The sequence below is a fragment of the Oryctolagus cuniculus genome, chromosome 13 (genome assembly GCF_051225735.1).
Source record: "Oryctolagus cuniculus isolate XC-2025 breed Fujian yellow rabbit chromosome 13, ASM5122573v1, whole genome shotgun sequence".
Taxonomy (NCBI): domain Eukaryota; kingdom Metazoa; phylum Chordata; class Mammalia; order Lagomorpha; family Leporidae; genus Oryctolagus; species Oryctolagus cuniculus.
Window position 1 is genome coordinate 2,442,069 of NC_142879.1, and position 16,891 is coordinate 2,458,959.

Sequence of the window (16,891 nt, forward strand, 5' to 3'; positions counted from 1 at the left end):
TGTTTTATCTCGTTGCCCTAATCAGCAATAGGATGAAAATGTTATTCAGTGAAAACATGCACGCGTGTTCTTGGCTAAAATCTCCTGATTAACCCTCAAAGAGTTTCTGTTGGCACTTCATGTTCTCTGGCACTAAATTGAAATTAGATTCATGCAGCACTTATATTTTTTCTAAAGATTTATTGATTTATTTGAAAGGCAGAGTTAGAGAAAAAGAGAAAGGTCTTCCTTCTGCTGGTTCACTCCCCAGATGGCTGCAACAGGTGGGTTCAGGCCAGGCTGGAGCCAGGAGCCTGGAACTCTATCCATGTCTCCCATGTGGGTGCAGGGGCCCAAGGACTTGGGTCATCTTCTGCTGCTTTCCCAGGTGCATTTGCAGGGAGCTGGATCAGAAGTGCAGCAACTGGGATATGAACCAGCACCCATGTGGAATGCTGACACTGCAGGTGTGGCGTCTTAACCAGCTGTGTCGCAGTGCTGGCCCCTGTACTTTTCTATTTAGAGACTTCAACAATACTGATTGTTTGGTGCAGCTGGTTGTGTTTTCCTTACGGTCAGTGTCCCTTGGTAGAAGGTTTCCTACCTTTGCTGTAAAGCTGGCTTAGCTTATGTTTTCCTTTCATCAAGGTTTATCATGGAAGTACTTCCCTAATTGAGAAGGGACTTAACATCTAGATTTTGTTTTTCGTGTCTTAAAAACAATCTCAAGAACACATCTTTGGCTCAAAGTACTTTGAAATGAGAATGGAAATGAAAATGAAATGAAAATGAAAATGATGTCTGTGCTAGGCTCTCTGCAAGGAGCTTCACATAATTTATTTAATCCTCAGAAAAATCCTGAAAGGAACTGGATATTCAGTGTTTGTTTTTTTGGACAGGTAGAATTATAGACAGTGAGAGAGACAGAGAGAAAGGTCTTCCTTCCGTTGTTGGTTCATTCCCCAAATGGCTGCTATGGCCAGTGCTGCGCTGATCCGAAGCCAGGAGCCAGGTCCTTCCTCCTAGTCTCCCATGCGGATGCAGGGCCCAAGCACTTGGGCCATCCTCCACTGCCCTCCTGGGCCACAGCAGAGAGCTGAACTGGAAGAGGAGCAACCGGGACTAGAACCCGGCGCCCATATGGGATGCCGGCGCCGCAGGTGGAGGATTAACTAAGTACGCCATGGCGCCGGCCCCCCAAATGATTTTTTAAAGCCATTTATGGGGCCTGCACTGTGGTGTGGTGGGTAAAGCTGCCGCCTGCAGTGCCGGTGTCCCATATGGCTGCCTGTTTGAGTCCCGGCTGCTCCACTTCTGATCCAGCTCTCTGCTATGGCCTGGGAAAGCAGTGGAAGATGGCCCAAGTCCTTGGGCCCCTGCACCCACGTGGCAGACCCAGAGGAAGCTCTTGGCTCCTGGCTTCGGATCAGCACAGCTCCGGCAGCCATCTGGGGAGTGAACCAGAAGATGGAAAACTTCTCTCTCTCTCTTTCTCTCTCACCTTCCTTCTCTCTCTGTGTAACTCTGCCTTTCAAATAAATAAATCAATCTTTAAGGAAAAAAAGCAGCCATTTATATGTTTGTGCTTTGAATTATTTTACCATACTGCTTCCATATTTTTAAAAACTTTCCTTTCACAAGCTGTCTTGTCGTCTGTAACTTAAGAATTGATTGCTGTCTTCTCCTAATAATCCGTTGAATCCGTAACTCGGAATACTTCACTGGAGCCTTTTCCACTTTAGATGCAGATAGTGGAAGAGCTGCATGCTGCCCGTGTGGGGAAGAGTGTGGGTTTGCCTGCGGCTCCGCCTTCTGGAGAGTTAGTGAGTATGGACGTCGACCTGGTGGAAGACGATGCCCATTCTTCTGCAGGTGTGTTAATGTATGTTAATGCCGATGCACTGCTGTGCTTCTAAGAGTTCATGTGCCAGCATTTAACTTGTACAGTATTTGGTGGAAAATGTTAAAATATGCTCATTTGAAATGATATAGAATATTTCTTTCACCTACAGGATTCAGGTCTATTGGTTGTCTTTTTTTTTTTTTTTTTTTAAACCTCCCCCCCCCCCCCCCAGCCCAACTTGAGATGCAGAGAGACTAGGAAAGACAGAGGGCCCCCATATGCTGGTTCATTCTCCAGATGCCCATAGCAGGGCTGTGCAGACTAAAGCCAGGAGCCTGAACTCAATCCCAGTCTTCTAAGGGGTGGCAGAGACCCAGCCACGTGAGCCCTCACCTGCTGACTCCCAGGGTGCATGTTAGCAAGAGGCTGGAATTGGGAGCGGAGCTGGGCCCGAACCCAGCTGGATGCAGGCATCCCAGCCTGGTGTCTTGACCATTTGACTCAGTGCCTACTCTTATAATTTGTTTTATATATCTTACGTTAGTAGGCAGTTTTCTATTTTTCTGTGGCCAAAAGGTAGAGTTATGAGTTGTCTTTTATTCTTGCTCTTAGTCATAAATTTTAATAATTTGAAGTATATAAAACACTGGGTAGAAATAATACAGGTTATGTGATTATATTCATGGATTTCTTGTTCACATAGTAAAATCTGATCATTTTTACTATTGAAAAAAGATAATTGAGACAGCGCCGCGGCTCACTAGGCTAATCCTCCACCTAGCGGCGCCGGCACACCGGGTTTTAGTCCCGGTCGGGGCGCCGGATTCTGTCCCGGTTGCCCCTCTTCCAGGCCAGCTCTCTGCTGTGGCCAGGGAGTGCAGTGGAGGATGGCCCAAGTGCTTGGGCCCTGCACCCCATGGGAGACCAGGAGAAGCACCTGGCTCCTGGCTTCGGATTGGCGCGATGCGCCGGCCGCAGCGGCCATTGGAGGGTAAACCAACGGCAAAAGGAAGACCTTTCTCTCTGTCTCTCTCTCCCACTTTCCACTCTGTCAAAAAAAAAAAAAAAAAAAAAAAAAAAAAAAAAAAAGATAATTGTAGAGAACTATCCAAAATCTATTAGTATACTATTTTGAATTCTAGTTATAAAAATAGCATTGTAGTTTTGCATTCATATTGCATTTTTCAGTATGCTAAATGATATCTTAGGCTTTAACTTATCTGATTCTCACAATTTCTCTATAAGATAATAATACCAGTGGTATTATTATCTGATTCCTTTATTCATAGAGGGTATTTTAAAAAGCTTGTGGAAAATGGAATGAAAGGTTAAATTTATTTTGGTGCAAAAGATTTTGAAACCGAAATCCATGTATAGCTTTTCCATAATATGTATTTTTCTATGAACTTTTTGAAGACTTAAGTTTATTTTTTCATTTATGTTCTACCCAGTTTTACTAAAATTAGCTTAAATTGCTAAGTGTACAACCACAAAGTCCCACAGGACAGGGCTTAGAAACAGTTCCTGCTGAGGCACGGCTGCCTATGGTTTAAAATCTACCCATAATCAATTTCTAATGTTAGTCTCATATCACTAACCATTGATTACTATTCTTTCACCCTTAAGAACCGGAGTAGAAGCAATTGTTTTTCGTTTTCTGGAGGACTTCCTCCTCTGAGGAATGCTATCAGACTCTCTCGGGCTGTTTTCCAGTCTTGGCTCCCAGTCTCCTCATGTGTGTCTGCTTTGCCAGACCTGACCTTACCTTCTCCCCTCTTGGTCCTGGATGAGTCCACCCCTTCCACCCCCACCCCAAACAAGAGTCCCGATTCCTGCCCAGGGGACCCTTCGTTCTCAGGAAAACCTACTTCGCAACACAAAGATGAACCAGACTGTTACCCCTCTGAGAGTCCAGCTGATTCTGTGATTTCTCTGATAGGTTAAGTTCACAAATCATAGGTTTTAAATTTAGTTGAATTTTCTGTGTTGTATGATATCAAAATTTTAGTCTCTATGCAAGTCTATTTTCAAGAGTCCTGAAATCCTGGTTGTGCTCTTTTTCTCCAGCAAATACTGCTTTGGACAAAAAGCTGCTAATTGTTATTGACACAAATATTCTGATGAATCATCTCAAATTTGTTAGAATTTTGAACACAACAGAAATACCAGGTATTTAAAAAACAAGTGTAAGTCAATGGTTGTTGTTTCTTTTTCCTCAAGGACACCTCTCCATCTGGATGTGCCCCTGCCCCCTTTTGTAGAGATCTGTTACTTGAAAGAACCATGGAGGGACAGACGGAGATCTTCCCTCTGTTGATTCTTTCCCCAGATGGCTGGGATGTCCGTGCTGCACTAGGCTAAAGTGGGGAGTCTGGGACTCCATCCAGCTGTTCCATGTGGGTAGAGGGCCCAAGCACTTGGGCCATCTTCCACTCCTTCCTAGGCACATCAACAGGGAGTTGGATCAGATGTAGAGCAGTCAGCTTGCACTGGCACTCCATTGTGGGGTGCTAGCAGGTGGTGGGTTAACAGGATGGGGGCTAGCAGCTGGTGGGTTAACAGGATGGGGGCTAGCAGCTGGTGGGTTAACAGGATGGGGGCTAGCAGCTGGTGGGTTAACAGGATGGGGGCTAGCAGGTGGTGGGTTAACAGGATGGGGGCTAGCAGGTGGTGGGTTAACTTGGCAGTGCCTCAAGGCTGCCTCCGTTTGGATGTGCTCTTAAGCATAATCAGTTTAACTGAAAAAAAAAATAGCCTAAGTTAAACTAGCAATCTGAATGCATTTTTTTGATCTCCAATATTATTATTTTAACTTTTGCCACTTCCCTTTTTAATTTTCATTTTACAAATTATTGTATCCATTTATTGTGAATTTCTTAAAAGTAGGGAAACTTGCTTTTCTTACAACTATTTGATTTGGTAGTTCACTAAATGTTGAATCCTAAGAAATCTTATTTTTTTTTAGGCTTTGACAGACTTATCTTAATAATCCCCTGGGTTGTTGTGCAAGAACTAGACCGCATGAAAGAAGGAAAGCTACTGAAACATGCACAGTACAAAGCTATCCCTGCAGTTCATTTCATCAATGACAGTCTGAAAAGCAAAGACAGGAAACTGTGGGGTCAGTCAATACAACTTGCATCACAAAAATTTTGTAAGTATTGTTCTCTCACGGTGCATCCTGACTTTAGGCTTGTTGGGCTGCTAACATTATTGGAGGGAAGTAGTGCAAACCTTTAAAAAAATTGATGGCATTGGAATGTGACTTGGGAAGGGTGTTGCGATGGTTTGCAGCTTAGTTTGGGATCTTGGGTTTTTGTTTTTCTGCTTTCCCCGTACTTAGGGAAAAACTGTCGCTACTTCACAGGCAGGACTGTGGACTTCTATGTGCCTACTTGTCTCTACTACTACAGAACTTTGGGCACCTTTTTTTTTCTTTTTTCCTAAGAGAATCCAGGTCTCCCATGTGAGAGGCAGGGGCCCAACTTCTTTTTTTAAAGATGTATATATTTGAAAGTCAAGAGTTAGACACACATGCACACACATGTCTTCCATTTGCTGGTTCGCTCCCAGATGGCTGCAGCGCCAGTGCTGGGCCAGGCCAAAGCCAGGAGCTTCATTCAGGTCTCCCATGTGAATGGTAGTGATGCTTTTCTCAGGCCATTAGCAGGGAGCCGAATCAGAAGCACAGCAGTGGGCCGTGGACTGGTGCCTGTGTGGGATGCTGGCAGCACAGCCGGTGGCTTTACCTGCTACACACGGTGCTGGTCCAGGACCAGCTTCCTGAGCCTTCAGTGCTGCCTTCCCGTGAGTGCATCAGCAGGAAGCTGGAGTCAGGAGTCAGACTCTGACCCAGCCCCTCTGAGGCTCGGAATCCTGAACCCAGCCGGATGCCCACTGCGGCTAGGACAGTAAGTAAGCAGTGTGCGTTGAAGAGCCTAGCAGTAAAATCTTCTTTCTATAGATGTATCTTATTTTTTAATGACTTTATTTGTTTACTTGAAAGTCAAGAGTTCAAAGAGGCAGAGAGAGAGAGAGATCTTCTATCCACTGGTTCACTTCCCAGATGGCTGCAGTAGTTGGAGCTGTGCCAGTCTGAAGCCAGGAGTCAGGAGCTACTTCTAGGTCTCCCACGTGGGTGCAGGGGCCCAAGGACTTAGGTCATCTTCTACTGGCCATGGCAGAAAGCTGCATTGGAAGTGGAGCAGCTAGGCCTCCAACCAGCACCCAAAGGGTGCGGGCACTGCAAGTGGCAACTTTACCCGCTACGCCACATTACCGGCCCCCTGTATAAATGTATCTTAAGAAATAATGAGGTCCAGCACTGTAGTAGTGTGTGTAAAGCCGCTGCCTGCAGTGCTTGGCATCCCATATGGGCGCTGGTTCAAGACCCGTAACTCTGCCTTTCAAATAAATAAAAATCTTAAAAAAACAAAACAAAGCAAATGAATGAGTTGATCACAGTGGTTTAGGTAAATTTATTCCTCAAAGCATTATTGTACATCAAAAAATTGTAAATTACCTTTATAACGATTGGACATGGTAAGTACATTGGTGTAGCCATGTGAGAGAATACTATGTTTTGGGAACCATTGATGGCATGTAATTTTAAGTAAAATAATAAATAAAAACAAGGTTTATAAAATATAAGAAATAATCCCAAATGTATTTACACATATAATTAAATGATGAATAATGGTGATATTTGACTGACAAATATGAGTTATTTTAACTTGGCTTCCTTTTTCTAAGTTTTCTATAAAATTACATATTCTTTAATAAGAGGGTAAAAATAATAAAGGGCAAAATATGAAAGTTTTATGTCACCCTCTTGATTAGACATTTGTTTCATATTCTTATATTTTCTTTAATTATATTTTTGTTGATTCATTTTTTTGATGACTATTTGTACCAGACATTTTTCTAAGAATGGGCTGCAGCAGTGAATGAGGATAATAATTGCACTTGAGGAAATTCAATTCTACTAGATATGAATAATCTTGCTGTTTTATGTGAATTTGTTTTTGAGGTTTAGGTAACAGAGCTGGTTGCTGTAGAGCTGCCATTTGAGCTGATTCTTACATAATATAATCTTAACCATTTAGTGTTGCTGTATACTGGGCCAGCTGCGGGAAATCCACTCTTCATTGACTCCCTCTGGTGAAGCACCTTGCCCAGAGATTAAAACCAGACTGGGCAATTTCTAGAGTTTTTATTTTGTTTACTTGTGAAGTTCCTGAGCAATTGCATAAAAAAATATTTATTGAATTAGTAAATATTTTATGAACATTCTTGCACTTTTAGATGTATTTTTCCAGCTCCATGTATTGATAATTCTGGTTTTATAAAATATTTGTTTTAATTATTGGAAAGGCAGAGTTACAGAGAGAGGGAGAGAGAGATATCTGCTGGTTCACTCCCCAAATAGCTGAGTCTCCCACGTGGCAGGCAGCGACCCTAGTACTTGGACCAACTGCTCTCCCAGGAGCATGAGCTGGGAGCTGGATTGGAAGTGAGGGGAAAATGTACACTGGGAAGCAAATGGAGGTCTTTCGGCTAGTACGCCTTCTGTTTTAGTGTGTAAGAGTTTAAATTAGTATCTGGGTCCAGGCTCCAAAAATTCTTACCTGGAAATCAATCTTGGATGTGCCCTGCAGTCTACATTACTAACAGTCACCCTCAAGATTCAGGGGCAGGTCGAGTAGAAGCTGAGAAATGCTGTCTGGCCCTTTTACTGCGCATTGCGTTATTTTCTCAAAGACTTAAGTTTTAAGGCGTGGAGAATGCCAGAGGACACCCTCTCAGCAACCGATGAACATTTATTAGAAATTACTCTTTGTGTTCTCTGCCTAGGGCTTGTGTTTCCTTCCTTCCACAGCTCATTTTGGCTTTAGAATGGGTGCTGATTAGCTTATGCACATTTTTTTTTAAAGCTGAGATATTTTTAAGTGTGATGTAATTGTATAATTCATTTACAGTCTATACATACCTGAGTTGAGACCAGGATTCATAGCTTTTGATTTTTTTTAAAAAAATTATTTTTATTTATTTGAAAGTCAGAGTTACAGAGAGAGGTAGAGCCAGAGAGAGAGAGAGGTCTTCCATTCTGCTGGTTCACTCCTCAGATGACCGCAATGGCCAGAGCTGAGCTGATCTGAAGCCAGGAGCCAGGAGTTTCTTCCAGGTCTCCCACGCAGGTGCAGGGGCCCAAGGACTTGGGCCATCTACTGCTTTCCCAGGCCATAGCAGAGAGCTGGATTGGAAGTGGCACCCATATGGGATCATGGCGCTGCAGGCTGGGGCTTTAACCCACTGCGCCATAGCGCTGGCCCCAGCTTTTGAATTCTAGAACAACTTATCCTACTGATTCCAGTTGTTTCCTTTGAGCTTATTAATAGGCATATGCTAGTCTTTAAGTCCACAGCTATATGCGATGTGAATTGTAGATCTAGAGTTTTTCCAAGACATTGTTTTGTTGTCATTTATCTTCTTTTTACTTAAGAAGTTTTCTTTATTCTAAGTTTTTAAAAATAGACTTTAGTTTTTAGAGTAGTTTTAGGCTCACAGCAAAGTTAAGTAGAAGATACATGGATTTCCATTACTTCCCACCGTACTCCCATCATCATAGCCTCCCCCATTATACCTCCAACCACTAGGGTGGTGCGTCTGTTAGAGCTGATGAACCTGCGTTGACAATATTGGTAGCACTGAGCTGTTGTTGGATTGAGTGTTTGCTCTGGGAACTGCACATTGTGTAGGTTTGGACAGATGTAAATGCCTGTGTCTGCTTCAGAGTATCATAGAGTAGTTTCACTGCCTTCAAACTTCAGCATGTTTTAGATTTGGGACTACAGCCCAGATTGTTCATGTGGAACCCACTTTTCTAGTGTGCTCATTGACAGTTGCTTTTGCTACATTTACAGATGGATTGCGTGATGAGAACAATGATGATCGAGTATTAAAATGCTGTCTTCAGTACCAGGAATTATTCCCTTGTTCTCTCGTTATTTTGTGCACGTGAGTTTCATAGTTATTTTAGTCTTTGCTTTTTTTTTTTATTTAAGATTTATTTATTTATTTGAAAAAGTTTCAGAGGGAGAGACAGAGATCTTCCATCCACTGGTTCACTCCCCAGATGGCTGCAACGGCTGGAGCTTTGGCTGGGCCAGCGCCAGGAGCCAGGTCTCCCACATTTGTAGCAGGGGCTCAAGTACTCTGATCATTTCTGTAGCTTTTCCCAGGCCATTAGCAGGGAGCTCATGGAGGACCAGGACATGAAGTGGCATCCATAAGGGACACCAGCAGCTTTACCTGCTGCACCACGACACTAGCCCCAGTCTTTGTTTTGAGTAATAAGTCCCACCAAATATTTTTTAAATCATACTGTCTCTACCGTACTAAGAATCAGAACCTAATTTTATGAATCTGCTAGGAAGCACGCTCATTATATCTGATGTTATAATGTGAGCCCTAAATGAATGAGAGCTCAAATAATAAAGTACCTTTTAATTAAGTTCGTATGCTATCCAGAAAACTTTGGAAAAGGCAGGGAAAGACAGATGCACCCCAAACAGTTCATAAATCACAGTCTTACAGAATTTTGTAGACCTGCGGTTCCTTGTGGGGGTGGGGGTAATTTATATTGCAGTTGGGTTCTGGGTACTGTGGGCTGGAGTCTTGCATTCACGTCAGCTTGGCGGTTGCTTAGCTTAGTTTCCTTGTGTGTAATGAGAGAGAGGGTCTTCATCCCTTACTTGGCGTGTGGGTTTGATTAGATAACACCTACAAAGGACTTCGACCAGGGTCCTACTCAGAGATTCCTCGGGGTTTCCCTCCTCATTCCTTCTTCCTCCTTCCTTCCCCACTAACGTTTTCATAACATAAAAACTAATGCAATGCTAAACAGAATTGAATTCCATCGTGTGTAAGGAAAGGGTCTGAAGAAATAGAAGAAAAACTTTAGTTTGAAATCTTTCTGTTCATTACAAATTGGAGTTTTTGCAGTTTGTGATCACACTCAGATGTGAATCCAGCCTTTGCTGTGGGAGGTACTCATCCCGCTGGCGCCTTCAGCACCAGACCAGACGCTCCTCCCATCGTTAGTTACTGTTGTAGTTCAGTTCAGAATGAGATTTTCTCGGTTCTCCATCGTGTATGTACTTTCTTGGGATTAATAGGTATGACTTTTTTTTTTTTTTTTTCAGTGTAATGAAAATTTGTAGTGATTTCATGGTCCAGGTATTGAGCCTGTGTTTTTGCTTTCTGGTTTTTTTTTGAAGGTTTATTTTATTTGAAAGTCAGTGTTACAGATAGGGAGAGGGAGAGGCAGACACAGAGCGAGAGAGCGCTCTTCCATCTGCTGGTTCACTCCCTGAATGGCTGCAGCAGCTGGAGCTGGGCCAGGCTGAAGCCAGGAGCCAGGAAGTTCATCTGGGTCTCCCATGTGGGTGCAAGGTCCCAAGGACTTGGGCCATTTTTCACCGCTTTCCTAGGTGCGTTAGCAGGGAGCTGGATCAGAAATGGAGCAGCCGGGACTTGAACCAGTGTCCGTATGGGATGCCAGTGCTGCAGGTGGCAGCTTTACCCGCTGTGCTACAGTGCCAGCCCCGAGCCTGTTCTTTTTCGGTCCGTCTGCCCCCCCCCCCCCATAAATGGTGGTGATTATGTATAGTGTGTAAGCCATACCTATTATTGCATGAAAATGTTTATATTACTTAAATGGAGGATCTTGATGTCAGTAATATTGGTTGATAATGACAGTAAGATGGAAAACTTCTGCTACATTATATGCCGTGCATCATTTTGAGTGGTCTCCTTACATGTACAGTCCCACAGCTGGGCGAGCATGGCTATCTCCAGTTCGTGTTAGTTCCTTTCCCTCCCTCTTTCTTTCCGTTCCCTTCCTCCCTCCCTCCCTCCCTTTCTTCCTTTATGTATTTATTTGTAAGGCATAGTTACAGAGAAAGAGTGACAGAGAGGAAGTAGTCTTCCATCCACTGGTTCACGCCCCACTTGGCCACATGGCCAGGGCTGGGCCAAGCAGAAACCAGGAGCCTGGAACTCCATCCAGGTCTCCCACAGGGGTGGCACGGGGTTTGGGCCATCGTCTGCTGCACTCAGGTGCATTAGCAGGGAATTGATCAGAAGTGGAGCATCCAGCTTGCTAGCTGGTGCTCATGTGGGATTGCCTTTGTGGGTTAGCCCCCTGTACCACAATACTGGCCCCTCATATTACTTTTTCTTAAGTTTTATTTTATTTATTTTGAAAGACAGAGTTACAGAGAGAGGTAGACAGAGGTCTTCGATCCACTGGTTCACTCCCCAGATGGCTACAATGGGTGGAGCTGAGCTGATGTGAAGCTAGGAGCCAGGAGCTTCTTCTGGGTCTTCCACGGGTGCAGGGGCCCAAGCACTTGGGCCTTCCTCTGCTGCTTTCCCAGGCACTCTAGCAGGGAGCTGGATTGGAAGTGGGGCAGCCGGGACTCGAACTGGCGCTGCTATGGGATGCTGGTCTTGCAAGCCAGAGCTTTAACCCTCAGTGCCACAATGTTGGCCCCTTTTCTAAACTCTGAACTACTATATCCCACACTCATTCGATGTCTCTCCTTGGACGTCTGGTCGAAATCTGAAGCCTGTCTTCTCCAAAGTGAAATCTTGATCCTTGTTCTTCACCTCAGGGAAAAATACCATCTCCCTCCAGTTCACTGCAGCCGGACACTGGTGGTCATTTCCATGCCCATCTCTCCGTCCGCACTCTGCAGTCCGTTGTTCAGTGCTCGGGGTCAGGTCTTCCTTACCCCCCGACACTACCCATGTCAGGCTGTGTTGTTTTCCTTTTTCTATTCTAAGACTAATTAAGCACTCTGTTTTCATATTTGCTCTTCTCCATTTATTCTTTTTCTTTTATAAAAGATTTATTTATTTGAAAGGCAGGGGTAGAGAGAGGCAGAGGCAGAGAGAGGTCTTCCATCCACTGGTCCACTCTCCAAATGGCTGCAACAGCTGAAGCTGAGCCAGTCTGAAGCCAGAAGCAAGGAGCTTCCTCCAGGTTTCCCACATGAGTGCAAGGCTCAAACACCTGGGCCATCTTCCACTGCTTTCCCAGGCCATAGCAGAGAGCTGGATTGGAAGTGGAGCAGCCGGCTCTTGAACTGGCTCCCATATAGGCTATTGGCACTGCAGGTGGTGGCTTTACCTGCTATGCCACAGTGCCAGCCCCTCCTTTTTTTTTTTTTTTTGACAGGCAGAGTTAATGAAAGAGAAACAGAGAGAAAGGTCTTCCTTCTGTTGGTTCACCCCCAAAATGGCTGCTATGGCCGGTGCGCTGCGCCAGTCTGAAGCCAGGAGCCAGGTACTTATCCTGGTCTCCCATGGGGTGCAGGGCCCAAGCACTTGGGCCAGCCTCCACTGCACTCCCTGGCCACAGCAGAGAGCTGGACTGGAAGAGGAGCAACTGGGACAGAATCCGGTGCCCTGACTGGAACTAGAACCCGGGGTGCCGGCACCACAGGCAGAGGATTAGTCTATTGAGTCGTGGTGCCGGCCAACCCCTCCATTCTTTAAGAACTTAAAAAGGTGTTGTAATTTTCAAAAAACTTCTCATTTTGGAAAATTTCTTTAGTGTTCAAACTGAAGAAGAGTTCATAAACTCCTAAATTCCCAGCTGCAGCAGCAATCAAGACTGCCATTCTTCTGTTGTCTTTACTTCTGTACACATCCCAGCCCACATGATTCATACATTTTTTAAAAATGTTGTAGAAAAACATACTTAACACTGGAATGCACAAATCTTCATGTACAATATACAGGACACAGTGCAGCCACAAGCCTGTCCAAATATGGGACACCTTAGTTATTCCTGCGAGTACCCTGTGCCCCATGTGCTTTTTTCTTCTTTTTTCAGATAGAAGGTTGATAATTGAGACTGCTATAAATTTCCTTCTTAAGTACTAGTATAGTTGGTTCCTCAAATTTTGTAATTTTTTTATTTGACTCTGTATTCTTTATAATTTCCACTGTGATTTTTTTTTGATCACAGGTTATTTAAATGTTTCTTAATTCCAAATATTTGCAAAATTTCCATATATCTTTCTATTACTGAGTTGTAACTTCATTTCATTATGGCTTTGGACACAATTTTTATGATTTCTGTTCTTTTACATTTGACCACATTACTTTTGTGGTCAAGATTTTGATCTCTATTGGTGGGTGTTTTATGTGCTTCTGTGGATAGAGTAGTCTATTAATTTGGGTGTGTGAAGCTGGTTGATAGTGTTCTTTAGGTCTTATATGTTGTGATCACTGAGAGAGATCTCAACTGTAAGCAATTTTTTCTTTTCTCCTTCCAGTTTGTCATGTTTCATGTATTATGACAGTCACTAGGCTGTGATTTTTCTGTTGTAGGATGTTGATGAATCGTGGGAATGCTTTGAGGCAAAAAATAGAAACTTGTAGTGAGGTGCATACACACTTAGGATTGTTTAGGATGTCTTCTTGGGGGCCAGCACTGTACCGCAGCAGGTTAAAGTCCTGATCTGAAGCGCCGGCATCCCATTTGGGTGCCGGTTCTAGTCCTGGCTGCTCCTCTTCCGATCCAGCTCTCTGCTATGGCCTGGGAAAGCAGTAGAAGATGGCCCAAGTCCTTAGGCCCCTGCACCTGCATGGGAGACCTGGAAGAAGCTCCTGGCTCCTGGCTTCTGATCAGCACAGCTCCGGCCATTGTGGCCAGTTGGGGAGTGAACCAGCGGATGGAAGACCTCTCTGTCTCTACCTCTCTAACTCTTTCAAATAAATAAAACAAATCTTTAAAAAAAAAAATGTCTTCTTGTAGAATTGACCCCCTTTATCATTGTATAATGTTCTTTACTGGTCAGCTTTTTGTCTGTATTATTAAATATTTGTGGTACCCTAGTTTTATAAAGGAAGAAGATTTATTTTGGCTCCAGGTTCCCTGGGTTCACAGTCTGAGATCAAGCAGGTGCAATGGTCTGGCATCTGATGTGTGGAGGCTTAGGGTCACATGATGGGCAAGGAAACAGTGAAATGTCTGGGCCCAATTCAGGCTTTTATAAAAACACATCCACTGTGAAGTAGGGACCTCCTACTGCACCTCACCTCCTAAACCCCATAATTGGATTAGGTTTCTACCCTCTTTGTACCATTAATTTATGACTTTGGGGATTAAATGCATGAGTTTGGGACCAAATCATATTCAAACGATAGCATGACCTTATTTGTTCCTGGTGATATTCCAGGTTCTGAAGTCTCCTTTGTCAAGTATTGATGTAACTATTCCAGCTTTCATTTGTTTAGTACTTATGTGGTATATTGTTTTTCATCCTTTTGCTTTTAATCTATGTCTTAATATTTAAGTTTTGCAGATAACATATAGTTAGTTCTCTTTGTGCAGTCTAATCATTTCTGTCTTTTCATTGGCGAATGTAGACCACACTCACCTAATCGGCTGGATTGACAGCTGCCATTTTTCTAGTCACTTTCTGCTTGTTACTTCTGTTCTACAGTGTTATCTCCATTATTGGCTACTTCTGTTCTACAGTGTTTCATCTCCATTATTGATTATTTATACCTTTTTGAAAAAATTTCTTGGGGTTGCCCTGGCGTTTAAAATACTCATTTTTTACTTGGTATTGGTCTGCCTTCAAATAATATACTGCTTGACAATGCTGAATAAGGCTCATACAACAGTATATGTGTGTGTGTGTATATATATACATATATATATATATAGTTCCACAGCTCTGGGATGTATTTTAAAAAAAACATTCATTCTCTCGTTTCAGTTTAAGTGATATTTTTTAAAGAGATCTAGTCTTTTTTTTCTTTTAAAGATTTATTTTATTTATTTTGAAAGAGTTACAGACAGAGGTAGAGACAGAAAGAGAGTGAGAGAGTGACAGTGAAAGAAAGAGAGAGGTCTTCCATCCACTGGTTCACTCCCCAGATGGCTGCTGTAGCTGGAGCTGAGCTGATCTGAAACCAGGAGCCAGGATTGTCTGGGTCTCCAACGCAGGTGCAGGGGCTCAAGGACTTAGGTCATACTCCACTGCTTTCCCAGGTGCATTAGCAAGGAGCTGGATCAGAAGCAGAGCAGCTGGGACTCAAACCAGAGCCCACATGGGATGTCATATTGCAGGTGGCGGATTTACCCGCTGTGCCAAAGCGCCAGCCCCGAGTGGTTTCTTTTGACCTGTCTTCAATTTTGTTGATTGTTTTCTCATCTCTTTTCCCCTCCTCTTTGATGAGCCTTTGGACAAGCCTATCAGAAGCATTCTTCACTTCTGTTGCTGTTTTTCTGTTGCTAGCATGTCTACTTCATTCTTAGGGTTTTCATGTCTGCTGAAACGATCTGCCTTTTCATTCTATTGACTTTTTCCATTAGAGCCTTTAACTTGTTAATCAAAATTATTTTAAATTCTCTGCAGCTTCAGCGTCTGTGCTGCATCCGAGTCTGATTGTGTTGATTGCTTTCTCATAGCAGTGTGATGTTTCTGCTGGTCAGAATTTATGTGGAGATTTTGGGGCTTACTTGCTCTGAGTTCTTCCCTTCAGTTTCCCTCAGGTCATTCTTAAACACAGTTCTCTACATTTCAAGCCACTGAGACCATGGTTCTGTGTTCCTAAGCCATTGATGAATTGGGAAATGCCTTCAGGCCAAAAGATAGAAACTTGTAGCTCTCACAAGTGCAATTTCTATGTCTTGCAGACTCCCCTCTCACTAGTTCTGTTTCCAATTTAATGCTCACTAATACCTTCAAATAATTAATTTCCTTTTTTGTTCAGATTTTATAAATTCTCATCTGTAGGAAGGTTAGTCTGACCAAGCAACTCTGCCCCTAGCAGAAGCTGGAAGTCGGCTGGGCTCCAGAACAATTTAATAAATGCAGATCTGGTCAGACCACTTCCCCATTGACGTCATTAAGTGTTTTCCCATTTACTAATGCTTTTGTCTTTCTCTGTGACCCCATTACCTGGCCTCATGGACTGTCTTGCTCTTTGAGCAAATACAAATTCATATTACTTGGTTTCTGCACACTCTGAGTATGTTGGTAATTGTTCTGTGTAAGTTATTGCTTGTTTTAGGACTCTGTTTATTTCTCTTTGGGTTATTATAATTTAGGTAAGTCATGTACCCTCTGTACCCCTCAGTTTCCTATCTGTGAAATGAGTACCACTCCTATCTCAGAGACGGATTGTGAAGACTAACCAAGAACTTAGCAAGGCGCTTGAGACCAGGGAAACACTCAGCAGATAAATTATTATTATTATTGTAACCTAAAGCTCATGAAATGTGACTTTACATACAGTCCTTTATCTTCATATTTTTAAAAAATGTGATCCTTTGTCGTATGCCAATAGTCACCAACGCTGGACCAGATCCCGTGTTTTTGAGTTGCCATTTGGTTTATCTTATAAAAAAATATTTTTTCCTCCTAACCCCCATCTTAGGGATGATAGAAATTTAAGAAACAAAGGCCTAATAAGTGGTGTGAAGTCACTCAGTAAAGAAGAATTGAGTGCAGAGTTATTGAACTTGTCTCAGAACACAGATGTGTGTCATCAGCCTTGTGTTTCTAAGCAACAGTTGAAAGCAGGTAGTATTCTTACTGTGAATAATTAGAAATATACCTCATTTTATGCATTAAGATTGTTGATGGCATCTGTAATTAATAAATTTCAATCTTATAAATTAAAAAAAAATCATGTTGGGAGTATTTTCCAGCACGTAAATTTTAGAATTAAATGAAAATGATAATCCAAAAGAAAATCTAATGAATAATATTGCCTTCTATGTGTTCTTTTATGAATTTAACTTTTCACTATTTATGATGTATGAATTTACGGGCTACAGTGTGACATATTGGTGCATGTGTGCAGTCTGTACTGATCCAATCAAGGTGATCAGCATTGCTGCTGCTTTGAGAGTCTTCATGATTGAAGACGTCACGCTTCTTTCCTGTTTGTTCATGCAGTACAGACTGGCTTGTTGTAAGCCAAAGGCTCTCCACTGTGTTTTGTAACATTAGGGATTTATTCGTTTATTAGTATTTC

General features: G+C 42.9%; 1 protein-coding gene across 1 annotated transcript in view; it reads left to right on the forward strand.

Moving 5' to 3' along the window:
- Positions 1-16,891, forward strand: part of SWT1 (SWT1 RNA endoribonuclease homolog) — a 77,882-nt gene that overhangs the window by 18,360 nt on the left and 42,631 nt on the right. The window contains exons 8-12 of the mRNA XM_089311944.1: positions 1,722-1,851; positions 3,890-3,991; positions 4,788-4,976; positions 8,746-8,839; positions 16,289-16,434. Coding sequence (XP_089168070.1) covers positions 1,722-1,851; positions 3,890-3,991; positions 4,788-4,976; positions 8,746-8,839; positions 16,289-16,434 — 661 coding nt within the window. The remainder of the gene's footprint in view (positions 1-1,721; positions 1,852-3,889; positions 3,992-4,787; positions 4,977-8,745; positions 8,840-16,288; positions 16,435-16,891) is intronic.